Below are 17,917 nucleotides of genomic sequence, written 5' to 3'. Positions count from 1 at the left end.
ATCAGCACAGACCAGCAATTCCAGCCCCTTCTGGAATCACCTTGACCCCATTACTCTGGATACCCTTTCCTGTTTTAATTTGTGACACGGGTTGTGCAACGATACGACGTGCGGCTCCTATAGCTCCCTGCTGAGAACATTCCGTAGAACCACAGGGCCTGGAAGAGCCAACTGCAAAGATGTGTCTTAGGAAGGTAGCTCCAGGGAGAGGCCTGGTGACCACATGGATTCTGACGTTGGTCATTCGATCAGTTATTCTGCCAACAGGTGCTAGGCGCTGGGGATACAACAGTGAGTAAACACAGGTTCCTGCCGATGCAGAACAAGTCCCATGGGGGAACCGCGTTAGTGAAACATCGCACAGGTACTTGTAAAGGGGTAAATCACCCTGGTAAATGCTGAGAAGGACACTTACGTGATCGGCTGTGTTTGAGGAGTGCTGTAAAGGACAGCTCTCAGCCCAGATATTCAAAGTGCACATAGTATACTTTCAGAATGAGTTAAAGGCCCTGAGAAGTCCTGAAATGAAGAAACCCCAGTTCTTCCTGTGTTTCCCAAACTTTGCTCACCATGGTGCACATTAAAATAACATTCCTTATGAATAATCCACGGAGTGGCTTTCTGTGGCACAGGTCATCATTTGGAAATGCTTCTTTGGAGCACTGCTGAGAAATTCTACACCCAGGGGTACACAAAATGAGCCACTGAGATGCCCGAGGAGAATATGTCACTTTTTTTCCTATTCACTTTTATTTTTATTTGTGCAGTTTGTCTTATAACGTTCATATGTTAGTATAATAGGTGGTAGGTAGTACCCATGAATTAAGAATGAATATAGAGGCAGATCTTACTCAAAACTTTTTTGAAAAAGACTGCATTTTTAGAGCAGTTGGAGGTTTACAACAAAATTGATAGGAAGGTGCAGAGATTTCCCCTACACATCTGTTGGTGCATAACATCCCCCATTATCAACATCACTCACCAGGATGGTACATTTTACCAAGGATGAACCTGCGTGGACACCTAATCACCCAAAGTCCATGGTTTACTTTGGGATTCACTCTTGGTGTCTTACATTTTCTGCATTTTGACAGATGTTTAATGGCATGCATCTTTCATTAAAATATCATACAGACTATTTTCAATGTCCTGAAAAACCTCGGTGCTCTGTTTATTTATCCCTTTCCACCCCCTTTCTTGGCAACCACTTATCTTTTTACCACCTCCAGAATTTTGCCTTTTCCAGAATGTCATATGGTTGGAATTACATAGTACTTCTCAAATTGGCTTCTTTCAATTTGTAATGTGCATTTAGGTTCCTCCTTGTCTTTTCATGGCTTGACAGCTCCTTTCTCTTTAGTGCTGAATAATATTCCATTGTCTGGATGTATCACGGTTTATTCTTCTCCTGAAGGACATCTTGGTTGCTTCAAAGTTGTGGCAATTATGAATAAAGCTGCTATACACATCCGTGTGTAGGTTTTTGTGTGGACGTAAATTTGCATTTCTATTGGATCCATGCCAAGGAGCATGATTGCTGGATCATATTGTATGAGTATGTTTAGTTTAAAAACAAAACAAGGGGCGCCTGGGTGGCGCAGTCGGTTAAGCGTCCGACTTCAGCCAGGTCACGATCTCGCGGTCCGTGAGTTCGAGCCCCGCATCAGGCTCTGGGCTGATGGCTCAGAGCCTGGAGCCTGTTTCCGATTCTGTGTCTCCCTCTCTCTCTGCTCCTCCCCCGTTCATGCTCTGTCTCTCTCTGTCCCAAAAATGAATAAACGTTGAAAAAAAAATTTTAAAAACAAAACAAAACAAAACACAACGCCAAACTGTCTTCCAAAGTGGCTGTAGCATTTTGCATTTCCACCAGTAATGTAAGAGAGCGCCTGCTGCACCACGTCCTTGCCAGCATTTGGTGTTGTCAGCGTTCTGGATTTTGGCCATTCCAATAGGCAAGTAGTGGTGTCTCGTTGTTTTAATTTGCATTTCCCTGATGACATATGATGTGGAGCATCTTTCTACATGCTTTCTTGCCATCTGCTTGTATCCTGTGTGGAGCTCTTTGTTAAGGTCTTTAGTCCATCTTTTAATCCAGTTGTTAGTTTCGTTATTATTGACTTTTAAGAATGTTTGGTATATGTTGGGTGACAGTCCAAATCACATGTGTCTTTTGCAATTGTTTCTTCCCAGTCCGTGGCTAGTCTTCTCATACTGTTGACAGTGTCATTCACAGAACAGAAGGGAGTTTTTCGTTTTAATGAAGTACAGTTTATCGATTACTTTTTTCATGGATCGCGTCTTTGGTGTTTTACCTAGAAAAGCATCACCATAGGCAAGGTCATCTAGGTTTTCCCCTGTGTTCTCATCTAGGAGTTTTATAGTTTTGCATTTTATATTTAGGTCTCTGATCCATTTTGAGTTAATTTTTACGAAGGGTCTGTGTTTATTTTTATGTTATTATTTTTTAATGTTTTATTTATTTTTGAAAGAGAGAGAGAGACAGAGTATGAGCAGGGGAGGGGCAGAGAGAGAGGGAGACACAGAATCCGAAGCAGGCTCCAGGCTCTGAGCTGTCAGCACAGAGCCCAAAGCAGGGTTTGAACTAATGAACCAGATCATGACCTGAGCCTAACTGGGACACTTAACCGACTGAGCCACCCAGGCACCCCTGAAGGATGTGTTTAGACTCATTTGTTTGCATGTGGATGTCCCGTTGTTGCTGCACCATTTGTTGAAGGGACTGTCTTTCCTTCTTTGTCAAAGATCGGTTGACTTCCTCTGTGTGGATCTATTTCTGGGCTCTCTCTTCTGTTCTGTTGATCTTTGGCCAATACTGATGTCTTGAGTACTGTCGTATTGTAGAAAGTCTTGAAGTTGGGTAAGTGTCAGTCCTCCAACTTTGTTCTTGTTCAGCATGGTGCTCAAAATTTTTATTGAAAGAAATGCTTGATTTAGTCAAGCTGGAAATTTTTTATTTCAAAAATTTTATTTTTTCCTTTGAAGAGTTGGCAAACTACAGCCTGCAGGCCAAACCTTTTTTTTTTTTAATTTTGTAAATTTCTGGTAAATAAAGTGTGAATGGAACACAGGCCCATTCTTTTATATATTGTCTGTGGCTGCTGTCACGTTACAATAGCACAGTTGAGGAGTTGCAGTAAAGACTCCATAGCTGACAAAGCCTAAAATAATTACTACCTGACCTTTTACAGAAAAAAGTATGCTTACCCCTGCCTTATTGAATCACGTTTAGACACCACTGCTTTCTGAGCTGGTGCTGTGCTGGGTTCTGGGGAACAGCACACCCACCATTTTGCCCCTGGTATATTTTACTACATTTTGTCCCCTGAGTTAGTGTCCTTTTTACCCCCTCACACTTAGTAGGCTATCAGATTTACTCACAAAAGAACTAATTTACTTTGACTCCATGGGTTACAGGGATTCAGAAATACTGAAATGGATTAAACATTATTTTTTCCTTGATCAATATGGACAAAGCCACTGAGCCCCATAATTATAGTGATGAATTCGAAGGGCCAAGAAATGATTCTTGTTTGCACGGAGTCAGGCTTTTCAAAATCAATATGGAAGGACAAATGGATTTGGGGAGGAGGCACGGAACCCCCAGTCATCGGTGGTGAATGATGAGCAACATTGAGTGAAATCCTGCCTGTGCATCCATTCTTTCTTCGTTTGCATTCTGGGCTGTGTGAATTATTCATTTAAATGGCAGTTTAGAAGCTGCCTCCAGAGAGCCTTGTGCAGGAACCATGATTGCACTGGCCTTCACCAAGCAGCCTGAGACTCTGTGTGTTAATTTAGCATTCAGTTATAATGAAACAATGGCATTGAAAGCTTGAGTTTTTAAAACCATTGTAATATTATGTGAAGAACTTGGGTCTGTGGAAGGTTAAGATCTCAATTAACATGGAGCTGTGGGAGGAATCTCCACTGACAAGTTTCCTACAAAGCAGAGCCTTTCAGAAGAAGGGGCCTCCCCTTGGTGCAGGCAATTCATGGGCTAGACAAGGTGTTTCTGCTTGGTAAGGCATTCCCTGGATTTATGTTTCAGCAGAAAGGTATGATTTCTTTTGTTTCTGGGTGTTATATCATAGTAAATTATGTTTCAAAAAAATCATCGTGGGTGGAACTTATTAAACTGAGTTTTGTTTCTGTAAAGCTTTTTTCTTTTTAATGTTTTATTCATTTTTTGAGAAAGAGAGAGACAGAACGTGAGCGGGGGAGAGACAGAGAGATGGAGACAGAATCTGAAGCAGGCTCCAGGCTCTGAGCTGTTAGCACAGAGCCTGATGGAGGGCTCAGACTCTTGAACCACAAGATCGTGACCTGAGTTGCAGTTGGACACTTAACTGACTGAGCTACCACCCCCCCCCCCGCCTTAATGTTAATGTTTTTGTAAGTTTTGTATTTAATAATTTAAAAAATTGAAGTCTTTGTGACTTAATTTTTTTATTGAAACATAAATTCTACACAGTAAAATACATAGTTCTTTGGCATACAATTCAATGAGTACTGACAGATGAATGAATACACCTGAGTTACCCATACCTCATCAAGATATAGAACATTTCCAGCAATCCACAATGTTTTCTTATGTCTCTTTGAAGTGGTTCCCCACCTTCCTGCCCAGAAGCAACCCATGATTGTTCTTACTATTGAGTAATAATTTTGCCTGTTTAGAACTTCATATAAATGGGATTGTACATATGTTCACTTTTGTTTCTGGCTTCTTTCACTCAAAACGTTTATGAAATGCACCCATATTTTGAGTATATCAGTAGTTGGTTCCTGAGTAACAATCCACTGTATGAATGTATCACAGATTTGTTTATCTTTTCATCTGTTGATGGGCACTTCTAGTTTTGGGCTATTGTGAATGGCGCTTCCATGAACATTCACACAATATTTTGGTGGCTGTGTTTCCATTGGATAGATACCTAGGGGTGGAATTATTGGATCATAGGGTAGATACATGTTTAACTTTACAAGCAATGGCAAAATGTTTTTCCAAAGTTTTTGATATATCCGTGAGCAATGTATAGGATTTCGGCTTACTCCACATTCTTGTGAACATGTAGTATTTTCAGCAAACTTAATGTTAGCTCTTCTAGTGGATGCAAAATTGCATCTGGTTGGTGTTTTATTTTGCATTTCCCTGTTGACTAATCACGTTGAACACACTTTGGCTTGCATATTGGTCATTCAAATACCTTCCTTTGGAAGGTGTTTACCTCTTTGGCCTTCTATTTTCACTGATGTTTAAATTATAGGAGTTCTTTACATATTCTGGGTATAAGTCATTTGTCAGATGTGTATTATGAATTGTTTTTCCTCAATAATGGTTTTTCTATTTGTTTTATATTGATAATGGATTTAATGATCAAAAGTTTTGAAATTTTTAAAATCTAAATTCTCAATTTTTTAAAATGTTTATTTATTTTTGAAGGAAAGAGAGACAGAGCATGAGCAGGGGAGGGACAAAAAGACACACACACAGAATCCAAAACGGGCTCCAGGCTCTGCACTGTCAGCACAGAGCCCGACACGGGGCCCGAACCCCGAACTGTGAGATCATGACTCAAGCCGAAGTTGGTCGCCCAGTCAACTGAGCCACCCAGGCGCCCCTAAATTCTCAATTTTTAAAATTATAAGTGCTTTGTATGTCCTAAGAAACCATTGCCTACCCAAAGGCTACAAAGATATTTATCATTTTTTGTTTTTAAGAAATATTATAGGTTTAGCTTTTCCATCAAAGCCTATCATCCATCTTGAATTAATAATGTGTGTGTTGTGAATTAGGGGTGAGGATGTTTTCCTATGGTTAAGTCACTTGTTCCAGCACAATTTGTTGAAAATATTTTCCCCATTTAATAATGTAGGTACCGTTATTGAAACTCAGTTGACTGTATGTGTACAGCTTTATTTCTGGACTGTGTTCCATTGATCTGTTTGTCTATTCTAATGCCAATACCACACTGTTTTGATTAATTAGGTTTATAGTAAGACTTAACATCAGGAAATGTGACTCTTTGGATTTTTTCTTCTTTTTCAAAATTGTTTTTGATATTCTAGATCCCTTTCATTTCTCTATAAAATTTAGAATTAACCTGGAAACTCCTAGAAAAAGACCACTGAGATTTTGATTGTGATTTCATTGAATTTTTAGATCAATTTGGAAAGAATTAACATCTTAATACCAAGTTTTCTAATCCTTAAGTAAGGCATCTCTTTTCATCTATTTAAACCTTTTAAAATTTCTCACAGCAATATTTTGTAACTTTTAGTATACAGGTATTGCACATAATTTAAAAGATTTATATTTAATTTTTAAATGCTTTTTATGCTATTGTAAATGTTATTGTTCTTTGAATTTCAATTTCCATTTGTTCTTTGTTAGTATATTGAAATACAATTGATTTTGGTCTATTAATTTCCTATCCTGTGGCCTTGCTAAAACTCACTAGTTGTAGTAGATTATGTGGATTCCTTAGGGTTTTCTACATAGACAGTCATGTCCACAAATAAAGACAGTTTTTTCCTTTCCAATTCCTATGGCATTCATTCATTCAAACATTCATTCATTCATTCATTCATTCATTCATCTTACTGCAATTGCCAGGGCCACCAGTACACTGTTACATAGATGTAGTAACCCATCCTTGCCTTGTTCCTGATCTTGGGGGGAAAATATTCAGTGTTTCATCATAAATATAATGTTAGCTGTAGGTTTTTTTCTAAGATGCTCTTTATTAGGTTGAGGACATTTATGCTATTTCAAATTTCCTAAGAGTTTTTAGGATGAGCAAAAGTTGAATTCTTTCAAATGCTTTTTCTGCATTTATGTGGTCATGCAATTTTTTCTTCTTTATTCTGTTCATGTGGTGAACTGTGTTGATTGATTTTTCAAATAAACCAACCATAAATTCCTGGGAAAAATATAATTTAGTCATGATGTATTATTCTTTTAATTGTAGTTGGATTTGATTCAATATTGTGTTAGAATTTTTACATCTAGGTTAATGAGAAATATTGGTGTGTAATACAGTTTTTCAAATATTCATCTCTGATTTGGTGTCAGGGTTATGCTGCCCTCATTAAATAAGTTGGGAAGTATTCCCTCTAATTTTCTGAGTGTATAGCAGATAGTTTCTATTTTTTCCCTACATATTTGATAGAATTCATCATTTAAGGCATCTGAACCTGGAGCTGTTTATATTAGCTTGGCTAGTAATTGTGAATTTACATTTTTGTGTATATATAGAGCCAGTTATATTTTATATTTCTTCTTGTGTCAGTTTTGGTAGTTTCTGTTTTTCAAGGAATAGACATTTAACTCAAGTTACCAAATATTTGCATAAATTGGTTTGTAATATTTCCTTATTTCATTATCTGTAGGATCTATTATAGTGTTTCCTCTTTTATTCCTGCTACTGGTATTTTGTACTTTCTTACATTTTTCTTCATCAATATAGCTAGGGTTTAAAATTTTCATTAATCATTTTAAAAAACCAACTGATGGGGCGCCTGGGTGGCTCAGTCAGTTAAGCGTCCGACTTCAGCTCAGGTCATGATCTCACAGTTCGTGGGTTCGAGCCCCGCGTCGGGCTCTGTGCTGACAGCTCAGAGCCTGGAACCTGCTTCAGATTCCATGTTTCCCTCTCTCTCCGCTACTCTCCTGCTCACACTCTCTCTCTCTCTCTCAAAAATAAAATAAACATTAAAAAAAAATTAAAAAAAAAAACCAACTGTTGATATCATTGGTGTTTTTTCGTTATTTTTTTTTTTTCCATTTTATGGTTTCTCCTTTTATCTCTTATTTTATTCCTTCTTTCAACATTGAGTTTCATTTCTTCTTTTTCTTTTTACAGGAGTATCTTAGGCTATTCATCTTAAAGTTTTCTTCTATTCTACTATAATCTTTTAAATCTGTAAATTTTTCTCTAAACTGTGTTTTAGCTATATCTCACAAATATTGATATTTTTTCATTGTTTGTTTTAAACTATTTTCCAGTTTCCCATGTCATTTTCTTCCTCAACACATGTATTATGAAGTAGTGTGCTGTTTAATTCCCAAATCTTTGGGGTTTCTGTAGACACCATCTTTTCTTAGATATCATTGATATTTTTCATATCACTATCATATATCGTCTTCTAAAATTAGCCCATTATTAGCAGAGAACATAATATGTGGATTTCATTCATTTTAAATTTACTGGGACTTGTTTGGTAGCCCAGTGTGTGATCTGGTAAAAAAATATGTGCTCTGCAGTTATTAGGTGCAGAGTTCTATAAATTCAGTGAAGTTATGTTGGTAAATAGTGTTGCTACATGACCACCCCGCAATAAATGTCCTTAGCACTGAGTCTTATCAAGCCTCCCCGGTGAGCAGCATTTCAGATGTTTGTCACAGCTCAGCACTGGAAGAATTAGTGCATCTTATGTGATTGCACCAGGAGAGAACTCTTGAAAACCTGAATGTGGATTCCTCTGCACTTTGCCCCCTGTAGTTAGTCTCTTCTGTTGCCTGATTTTGCTTTATATCTTTTCACTGTAAGGAATCTTTTCAAAGAAGCAACCTTTGATTTTATTCATTTTCTCAATTGATTTCCTGTTTTCAATTTCATTGACTTCTGTTCTGCAAATAAAACAAAATTATTTCTTTTCTTTTGGTTGTTTTGGATTTAATTTGCTCGCCTTTTTCTAGTTTCCTGAAGTAAAAGGTTAGATGATTATTTTTCTTTTCTAACACATGTGTTCAATGCTGTGAATGTTCTTTTAAGCTCTTACTGCATTTCACAAATTTAGTAAGTTGTATTTTAATTTTTGTTCAGTTTAAAATTTCTTGAAACTCTTTTTTTTTGACCTGTGTATTACTTAGAATTATGTTCCATAATCTCCAAATATTTTGGGATTTGTCCAGCTATCCTTCTGTTATTGATGTCTAGTTTAATTCCAGTATAATATAGAAGCAGACATTGTGTGATTCCAGTACTTTTAAATTTGTTAAAGTGTGTTTTATGGCCCAGAATGGGATCTATCTTGGTGGTTGTTCCCTGTGAGCTTGAGAAGAATGTGTAATCTATTGTTGCTGGATGAAGTATTCTATACATGTCAATTAGATCTCCTTGATGGGTCTGTTCAGTTTAACTATATCCTTACCAATTTCCTGCTTGATGGGTTTGTCAGTTACTGATAAGAGGGGTGTTGAAGTATTCAATATCATTGTGAATTCATTTATTTCTTTTTGTGGTTCTGTCAGTTTTTACCTCACATATTTTAACACACTGTTGTTAGGTCTATACTATTGAGAATTGTTATGTTTTCTTGGAGAATTGATCCCTTTATCATTATGTAGTGCCCATCTTTTTCCCTGGTAATATCCTTGCTTTGAAGTCTGCTTTGTCTGAAATTAATATGTCTACTCTGGCTTTCTTTTGATTAGTGTTAGCATGGTATATCTTTCTCTGTCTCTTTACTTCTACTCAGTCTGTTCTTTATGTATAGGGTGGGTTTTTTGTAGATAGCATATAGTTGGGTCTTGTGTTTTCATCTACTCTTAGCAGTCTCTGCGTCTTAATTAGTGCATTTAGACCATTCACATTTAAAGTGATTATCAATATAGTTGGATTAATATGTACCATATTTGTAACTGTTTTCTATTTGTTCGTCTGCTTCTCTCTCATTTTCTGTCTTCTACTTTTTTTTTGCCTTCTTTGATTATTTGCCTATTGATTTCCTGTTTTCAATTTAATTGAGCGTCTTATATGAATTAGTATTTCTTCTCTCAACATACAAATTATACTTCCTTTGAATATTATTTTAGTGGTTGCCTGATATTTTGCAATATACATTTACAGCTAATTATTTACTTTTAAATAATCTTGTATTACTTCATGGGTACTATAGGTAGCTTTTAACTACCAGTATTCCCAGCTTCTTGCTCCTGTTCCTATAACACTGCTGTCATTCATTTCACTTATCCATAAATCCTATTCACTTATCTTAGAATATCCATCTCTCTACTTAGATTATCCATCTGTTCTTACCTATTTTCTACGTTTTCCATTAGTGCCTTTAGCATATTAATCATAGTTGTTTTTTTTAAATGTTTATTTATTTTTGAGAGAGAGAGAGAGAGAGAGAGAGAGAGAGAACAAGTGGGGGAGGGGCAGAGAGAGAGGGAGACACAGAATTCAAAGCAGGCTCCAGGCTCTGAGCTGTCAGCACAGTGCCCAACACGGGGCTCGAACCCACGAACTATGAGATCATGACCTGAGCCGAAGTCAGACACTTAACTGACTGAGCCACTCAGGTGCCCCATTAATCATAGTTGTTTCAAATTCTCTGTCATAATTCCAGCCATACCTACCATCTTGGAATACTGCTCAGTAGATAAGAGCACAGACTCTGGAAGTAGAGTGCCTGTGTTTGAATTCTGGCTCTGCTCATCAGGTGTGTAATCTTTGACAGGATATGTCAGTTCTTTCTACTTTAGTTTCTTCATTGGTGAAGTGGGAATACTCACAAAACCTACTTCATAGAGTTGTTAGGAGAATTGAATGAGTTAGCATGTGAAAAGCACTTAGAATAATGTCTGCCACAAAGTAAGCATTCTGTATATGTTAGATGATGCTGATAGTGACGGTGACTATGTTGATGATGAGACAGCTATGTATACAACACACTAGCACACTCCCATCCAAGGGCCATTCATTGCCTGGGATCTCTCCTCTGCCTGGGGTGCTTCCCTCCAGGTGCCCACACAACCTGTTCCTCCTGTCCGTCAGTCTTTGCGTGAGTGTCACCACAGCACTGAGACCTTTCCTGAACACCGTATATAAACACGCAGCCCTTCTGCTACTGCTCTCCCCCTTGCCCAGTTTTGCTATTTTCTGTAGCAAGTCTGGTTACCTGACAAACTATAGGTTTACTTACTTTTTGTTGACTTCACGTCTCCTTCAACTTAAATGTAGGCTGCATAAGGGCAGGGTCTATCTTCGAACTTTAAAGAATTAAAATATTTTTAGGGCAGTTTTCTCTATAGTCATATAAAAAAGTACTGTGCAGCTCCTTGCAGTAAGGTTTTCTAAGAATATTTTATGACATCGGGAATATTTATATGGCGCTATCATATCTGTGCAAAAGCAGCCATAGACATTAGGGAAGACTAAGAGAGATAGTGTGACCAGAGCAGGATCCATGCGTGTAGGGGACCGCCCGCAACCTGTGCCCACGTCTGTCTGAGTTCACAGCCGTATGCCCTAAGCCACAAGTAATGCCTTTTGACTTTTCTCTTTCAGTATGAATACTTCAATGCTGTGCTGATAAACGAAAGGGACAAAGATGGGAATTTTTTGGAGCTGGGGAAGGAATTCATCTTAGCCCCAAATGACCATTTTAATAATTTGCCTGTGAACATCAGTCTGAGTGACGTCCAGGTGCCAACGAACATGTACAACAAAGGTAAGACTCACCGCTGCGGCTCCTTTTAGAGGGTGAAGGGCAGGACTTGTGAGGGACAGCCCCGGCTGGTTTGGGTATTGGGTTTTATGAAAAACACAACTACAAGCTGGCCGTGTCAGCAGGAGCTGGATAGGTGAGGTGTGCATGCCTGTTGTGCCTGGAGATGGCTCACTGTTTCCCCAGCTGGTGTGTGCATCGAGCAGTCTAACGTGGAATCCAGGGACTGGCAAACCTTTCCTGTAAAGGGCCAGATAGTAACTAACTTAGGCTTTGTGAGCCATAGAGTCTCTGTTGCAGCTACCCAGCTCTGCAGTTCTGGCACCAAAGCGGCTGTAGACACGACATAAATCAGCGGATATGGCCGTGTTCCAGTCAGACTTTTTATCTACAAAAACAGATGGCTGGGTTTGACCTGCAGGCTGTAGTTCACTGACCCCAGGTGTAGTCTTTCTCTCTTCTCTTCCATTTCTTATAATGCTTTAGTGGATCAGAAGCCCCTGGGGTTGCGACAGGATCAGCTGTGGTCTTTGCCTAGAATACAAAGTAGAATGGACTTTGTTTTCAGGTTTGAATATAGAATCTGCTCAAATCCAGCCTTCACATAGACTCTAGAGTTCTTTCCCCCAAATTCCCATCTGCCTGTGGAACCTGAGATTATAATGTCCAAAGACAGGGCTCTGGCCTCAGACTGCCTCTGGTTGGTCCTGCATCCATCACTTACTGACTGTGACCTTGGGTGCACCATCTTGTCTTTTTAGATCTTAGTTTCCACATATCTAGGATGTGGATAATAATTGTGTCCATCTCATAATAATGCGGTTAAGTTCAGGATGTTGCCTTCCTCATCCTCACCTTTAGTGAGTAGGATTTTGCTCTGCGTTCTCAGGCCTGGGAGGCTCCTACAAAAAGAGCCATCCTCCTGGAAAAGTAAGTCAGAGAGCCATGGCATCTTCAAAGTAAAAATCTGCCGCATTGTCTGCCGCCGAGCTTTCTAAAACATTGGGGGCCGGATTCCACCACCCACCCAGTTTCAGTGTCATATCCAGAGGGCAGTGGTCAAGAGAAGGGCTCTGGATTTGAGTCCCACTCTTCCTCTTGTCAGCTCTGTGATCCTAAGCAGGTAATTGTGCCTTCCCAAGCCTTGGTTTCCCTTTCTGTAAAATAGGGACAAGGATACCACCTCCCTTCCGGGGGTTGTTGTGAGGATATGGAATGATTTGTCTACAGCCTTTGCGACGAGACGCTCATGGAAAGTGCTCAGTGCATCTGAGCTGCTCTTGTTGTTGTCGGGAAGTACCGTGAATATAAATCGCGTTTCTAAATTATTCTAGATCACTGTTTGAAGAGCTTGGTCAATGATTAAAGAATTTCTAACTCAATGCCTGAAACATTCTTCTCGTGCTTGTCTTTTGTGGCCGTGCTACTAATGGCTCCCTTCCCGGTTTACCTACTGTCCATCCTTAAAATTCAGAGGAGGCGGTATCCCATCTATTAACTGCTCTGACATTTATTGGGGACCCCATGGTGAACCAGACAGAGCCCCTCCCTCTAGGGGGTCACAGTTTATTTGGGGGAAATAGATAGGTAATGAGATCATTAGAATGCTGTGTGTGTCACCTGCTGGCTACAGTTACAGACATCTGGGGGCAGTGGGAGCTCCAAGACGGAACCTGACCATGTGCTCGTGTGGGCAGCCACATGTTTGTCTTTCTCTGTCTCTCTTAGAGATAGTGATGCTGGGCTGAACTGTCCCTAGTGGGCTCTGGGCTGGACTATATCCTGTGACCTAATCTTTACTTTGGACTCTTCCCTAGGACAGATCCCTTAGAGTCTAAGCCTCCTTAGAGGGCTGAGCTCAACCTCGTCCAGTGGTTGAGGACCTCGTCCTAGTCCTCCAGGGTGATCCCGTTAGCTGAGGAAGGAAACCCCCTTCTGTGCAGTGTGGCTGGAAGAAAGCCATCCTCTCAGCATTAAATACATTCTCAACTGAAGATGAAAAATTAACAAGATTTTACAGAGCAATTTCAGGCATAAAACAATTCAGAATGATCTTTTAAAATATGGCAGCTGCTTCAAGGTTGCTCGAGCCATTAGCACCATTATAGAGGTTTAATTGCACCTTGAGCTTTAAAGGCATAATTGTACCTTTCGATGGCAGCAACACATAAGGGACCAGCACTGCCATTGATCACACAGGCTGCAGAATCAGGGCTACGAGACTTGCTAGGCAGAATCTTAATAGATCACTTGAACCGTGGAAGTAGGTAATAATATTTAAAGTCAACCTCAGCAGCCCTTGTAGGGCCTGCCTACCACCCCTACCCAGACTCACTGGTCCCCCAGCTAGGTCGTGGGGTCACGGACTGAGGTCAGCCAGGCACTGGATCTTGTCTCTGCCAAGCAGTGAGTAGCTAGCGGCCCAAGGGGGAGAGGAAGGGACTTTAGGAAAATTCCTGTCTCCATTCCACCTAATTCAAACCAGCCTCAAACAGTCTTTTTTTCTTTTCAAGCTGCAGAAATGTATTTCATGTTAAGAGGGCTTGCCAGCTCAGATCTAGTTATTGATGACATGTACGTGGGACACGTGCTCAGAGCTTGGTCGCTGACTGTTGTGACATTCCTAGGTTAGAAATCTTGCCCTGACAGAGGAAACCGGTACAGGGTCCGCTTTCTAGGCAGCTTGGACATAACCGAGTGGGCTCGTAGCGGGGTGGTTTGATACTTGCCTACGAGCTGCTGTGTGCTGTGCTCTTGGCATAACTTCTTGTCACAGCTGAACACAGCTGGTAAACGCTACCTGCTTGTCGCAGTCTGCTCTTCGCCTCCTTGGCTGGACCTTGCAACCAGGCCGTTCACCCAGGTCAGCATATGCTCCTGCTCCAGGTGCCTTTCTTACAGGCACTGCGAGAGACTGGGGCATCAGAGTGCATGGCACGTGGGCAAGCCATGAGAATTCAAAGAGCCACATTCCAAGTCTTTAGAAATGTGTCTTAGGATCCTTGTGGTGCCCTATGCAGCAGCTTCTTCACGAACCTTCTTCAGTAGAGGTTTGCTCAGGGGCTACTCTGGCACCCCCAGCCTGTGCATCTTGCTGCCCGTGACACTTCTTTGAAGAATGGCTGCCCATGCCTCTGGAGCCGTGGAAACTCCGCTGCCTGGACGAGTGAAGCATGAGGCAGGATGCTTGTCTGAGGACCACTGATGGTCTGACAGTAGATTCAGATAAAACCGAATTCTTTTTTAAGTCCTCTTTGGGCTGAAATGGTGTAAAATTCACATGCACACCCATGCACACATGTGCATGTACGCATGCATGCCTACATATGTGCATGTGGGCATGTGTATAGTTTGTGTATGTGTGTTTATATATGTGTGTATGAAAGAAAAACTCTGCTCTCAACCTACCCTTTTATTCCCACTTGCACCTCTGTGCACCCAGGTGAGAGTTCATGGAGTATACCTTTGTCTTTCTTCCATGATGCCCTGTTTCACTCCATTTCTGTCATCCCTGCCTCCTCTTTCCTCCTTACGCGAATGTTCTTCTCAAAACCAGTTCAGTAAACCTTTCATTCGCTCTTTTATTACGTGACTTGGGTTTATTCCTTGGTTTTAGCATTGTTTTGTCCCAGGAGTGCATTGCATACTTTTTTTCCTTTTCCACTTGGAGTTCTCTGAGGGCGGGGCACCCTGCTGGTTCAGCCTGGTGCCCCACTTTGCCCTAAACAGCATGCTTCTTGCTTATTGGGTTTTCTAGAGATGTGGGATCAGCTGGGAGATACCAGTGCCCATGCCTCCTGGGCTGTGAGAAGTCAACCCTGGTTGTAGTGTTCCCATGGTGTTCACAAGCAGCAGAAACATATCCTGGCTGATTTAAATGGAAAAGAAACCTTTTGAAAGGACATTGGGTCACTCACAGACTCTCCAAGAGAGCTAGAGAATAAGACTTGGAAAATGGTGGGGAAGGAGGGTGGCCAGGGGTCAGTCACACCCAGAGCCAGCCTGGTGAGGCTCCTGCACTGATTTGCCCCACCGGTGCCCCTGTGACTGCATAAAGTGTCTGTGCGTCATTTTCCTCAAACTTAAATTGGAGATGATAATCCCAGTGACCTGCTTCAGGGGGTTGCGGTGCGAGTTAAACATTTAGAAGGATGCTTGGTGCATGGTGACTGCCTGGTGCACAAGCTTGGGCTAGTTTCTCTTCTCCTCGATCCTCAGCATCCTTAGCTCTACAGCAAGTGGAATAACAATCCTAACCTTATGGAAGTACTGGGAGCATGGCAGCAGCGATGCCCATGTGGGTTGGGGAGGAGTGGCTCACCCACTGATGTTGGCTCCTGTCACCTGCTGGCTGGAAAGTACAATCCATGTCATGGGGCTGCAGTCAGATAGCACAGGTAAAGCATGTGGCCTGTCAGGGAGCCTGGTACTTGACGAAGGCCAACGCACTCTGCTATTATTGTGACCATATGAGTTTGTTCGGTTCTCACCGCAATTATGGTTAAGAGAGGAGGACCTTCAGGCGGAGGCAGGGTTAGAACCAGGCATTTTCATTGTGTCCTGTCTGGACCCCCCCCACCACCTCGGTGCCTGGGTTGGTAGACTGGGAGTCATTTTTCTCAAGGGCTTGGAACCCAAGACCTGGATATAGACCAGAATTTGGACTGTAAGCCTCTGCTTACATCTTCTGTCATGGCTGCGGATGAACACAAATGGGCAGTTCCATGATGCTGGGTTGTTTTGGGGTTTTGGCTGCCAGTCTGAGAGTTTTCACCTTCCTTGTCCCATTCTGCTCCCACACTTCCCTCCTTCCTTCCATCACTGTGAAACAGTGGTGCTGCCTCTGAGACGGAGGAAAGCCAGAAGATAACCGTGGAATAGAAAAGGTGACGGGTTCAATATGTGCCCATAGATAACATTAAACACACATGACTCTATGATTCGGCTGGGGGGTGTCAGCAGGGAGGGAACGAAGCCTATAGCTTCTGAGTATTTTTAGACCAAGCAACAGAGAGGCAGAGGTCACAGCTTCTTTCTTGGCAGTTTTAGCCTGGATAAAAAATGCAAATCTTAGAAGTTAATCTGTTTAAACTTTTGCGTCATTTTAGCACCTTGGCCTTGTTTTCTTCCCTCTTCAGCCCCATGAGGGCACTGAGGCGGTGTTCTCGTGTCTGTGTTTCAGATGAAGAAACGAAGGGTCAGAGAAGCCCCGTGACTTGCTCCAGGTCACACAGGTAGGAAGGCTCATGCCAGGGTGGATCTCGACATCCTGATGAGGGGTCCAGCTTCCTCTGATGCCTCTCTGGGCATGAGCTCTGAGAAAGTAAGGACCTGGTCCCCCAGGGTCCCCTGTCTGGGGCTCAGTCACTTCCTGTCCACTTTAGGATATAGGAATTTTTGCTCAGGCTGAGAACCTCAGCCCTAGGCCTATCACCAGTCTTCCTCTGAAGCTCTAACTCTCCCTGGGCACTGCCAGGGCACAAGTCCCCACGGTAGTGATACCCCAGATGCTTCTCCTGAGTCTTGTCTCTGGCCACTCTCTGGCCAGCCCTCCTCCCCCTTTCTTCCATGACACACAGCCTAATGATTTCAATGACTTGAGTTCCCACTTGAGCTGGGGTGAGCTGCTGACCCAGGAAGCTTTTGCATATCAGCCCTGCAAACATTTTTGGCCTAAGAAGTACAAAGGCTCCAGCTGTTGGCTTAGGATACAAAGGGGGAGATAGCAGAGAGAGGTGGTCTGCCTGGCAGAGGTGGGAGAGGGGCATGACCTAGGCTACCTTTTCTTCTTCTTGTTTTCCCCGGCAGGGTGTCTGGTCAAGTGGACTGGGTTGCACAGCTCTCTCCTCTGTGTGTATGTGTGTGTGTGTGTGTGTGTGTGTGTGTGTACGCGCGCGTGCGCATATTGGGGCGGGGGAGAATGTCCAACCCCTGAAAATGAAACAGGCCTAAGGAAAGTGAGACCCATAGCCAACATGGCAGAACCCAAGGATTCAGTCTGTCTGCTACAACCCAGTAGGTTCTTCTAAAAAGCGCAGGGAAGGACAGAGGTCTGGTGAGGGGGACTTGGGTCCCTGGCTTGGAAGCAGAGTATGCTTGCTGCTGTACGGATGAGCAGGACTGCTGGGTTTGGATTTGTCAGATGTCACAACCTGTCTTTCACATGTTGGGTTTGATAAATCGCAAAACACGCTTTGCCAAGCACTTCTCCCCTTAATTACATGTGTATATTTTAAGGGAGATTTAATCCATATGTTTCTGATTTGTTTACACGGAAATCATTTAAATGTTTTCTAAGAGCCATTTGATGTGCAGGAAGGCTCATGAACCTTTTAAAGAGCTGTGTTAAAAGTGACATCACCAAGACAGCGATACAGGTTGTTCCTGACTTTGCTCCCCTCGTGAGAACGGCCAACATCTACTCACCAACAAGACACCA

The 17,917-nt window shown here is 41.8% G+C and overlaps 1 protein-coding gene across 6 annotated transcripts in view; it reads left to right on the top strand.

The window, feature by feature from the left end:
* Positions 1-17,917, top strand: part of CACNA2D3 (calcium voltage-gated channel auxiliary subunit alpha2delta 3) — an 863,963-nt gene that overhangs the window by 318,194 nt on the left and 527,852 nt on the right. For all 6 annotated transcript variants that reach the window (XM_086697915.1, XM_086697917.1, XM_086697916.1 and 3 more), the window contains one exon: positions 11,319-11,481. In XM_086697915.1, the coding sequence (XP_086554041.1) occupies positions 11,319-11,481 (163 nt within the window). The remainder of the gene's footprint in view (positions 1-11,318; positions 11,482-17,917) is intronic.

Source organism: Puma concolor, chromosome A2 (genome assembly GCF_028749965.1).
Source record: "Puma concolor isolate L17-30 chromosome A2, mPumCon1.1.hap2, whole genome shotgun sequence".
NCBI classification, from domain to species: domain Eukaryota; kingdom Metazoa; phylum Chordata; class Mammalia; order Carnivora; family Felidae; genus Puma; species Puma concolor.
Note: the sequence above shows the minus strand (reverse complement) of the source record. Positions and strands in the feature narration are given on the sequence as shown.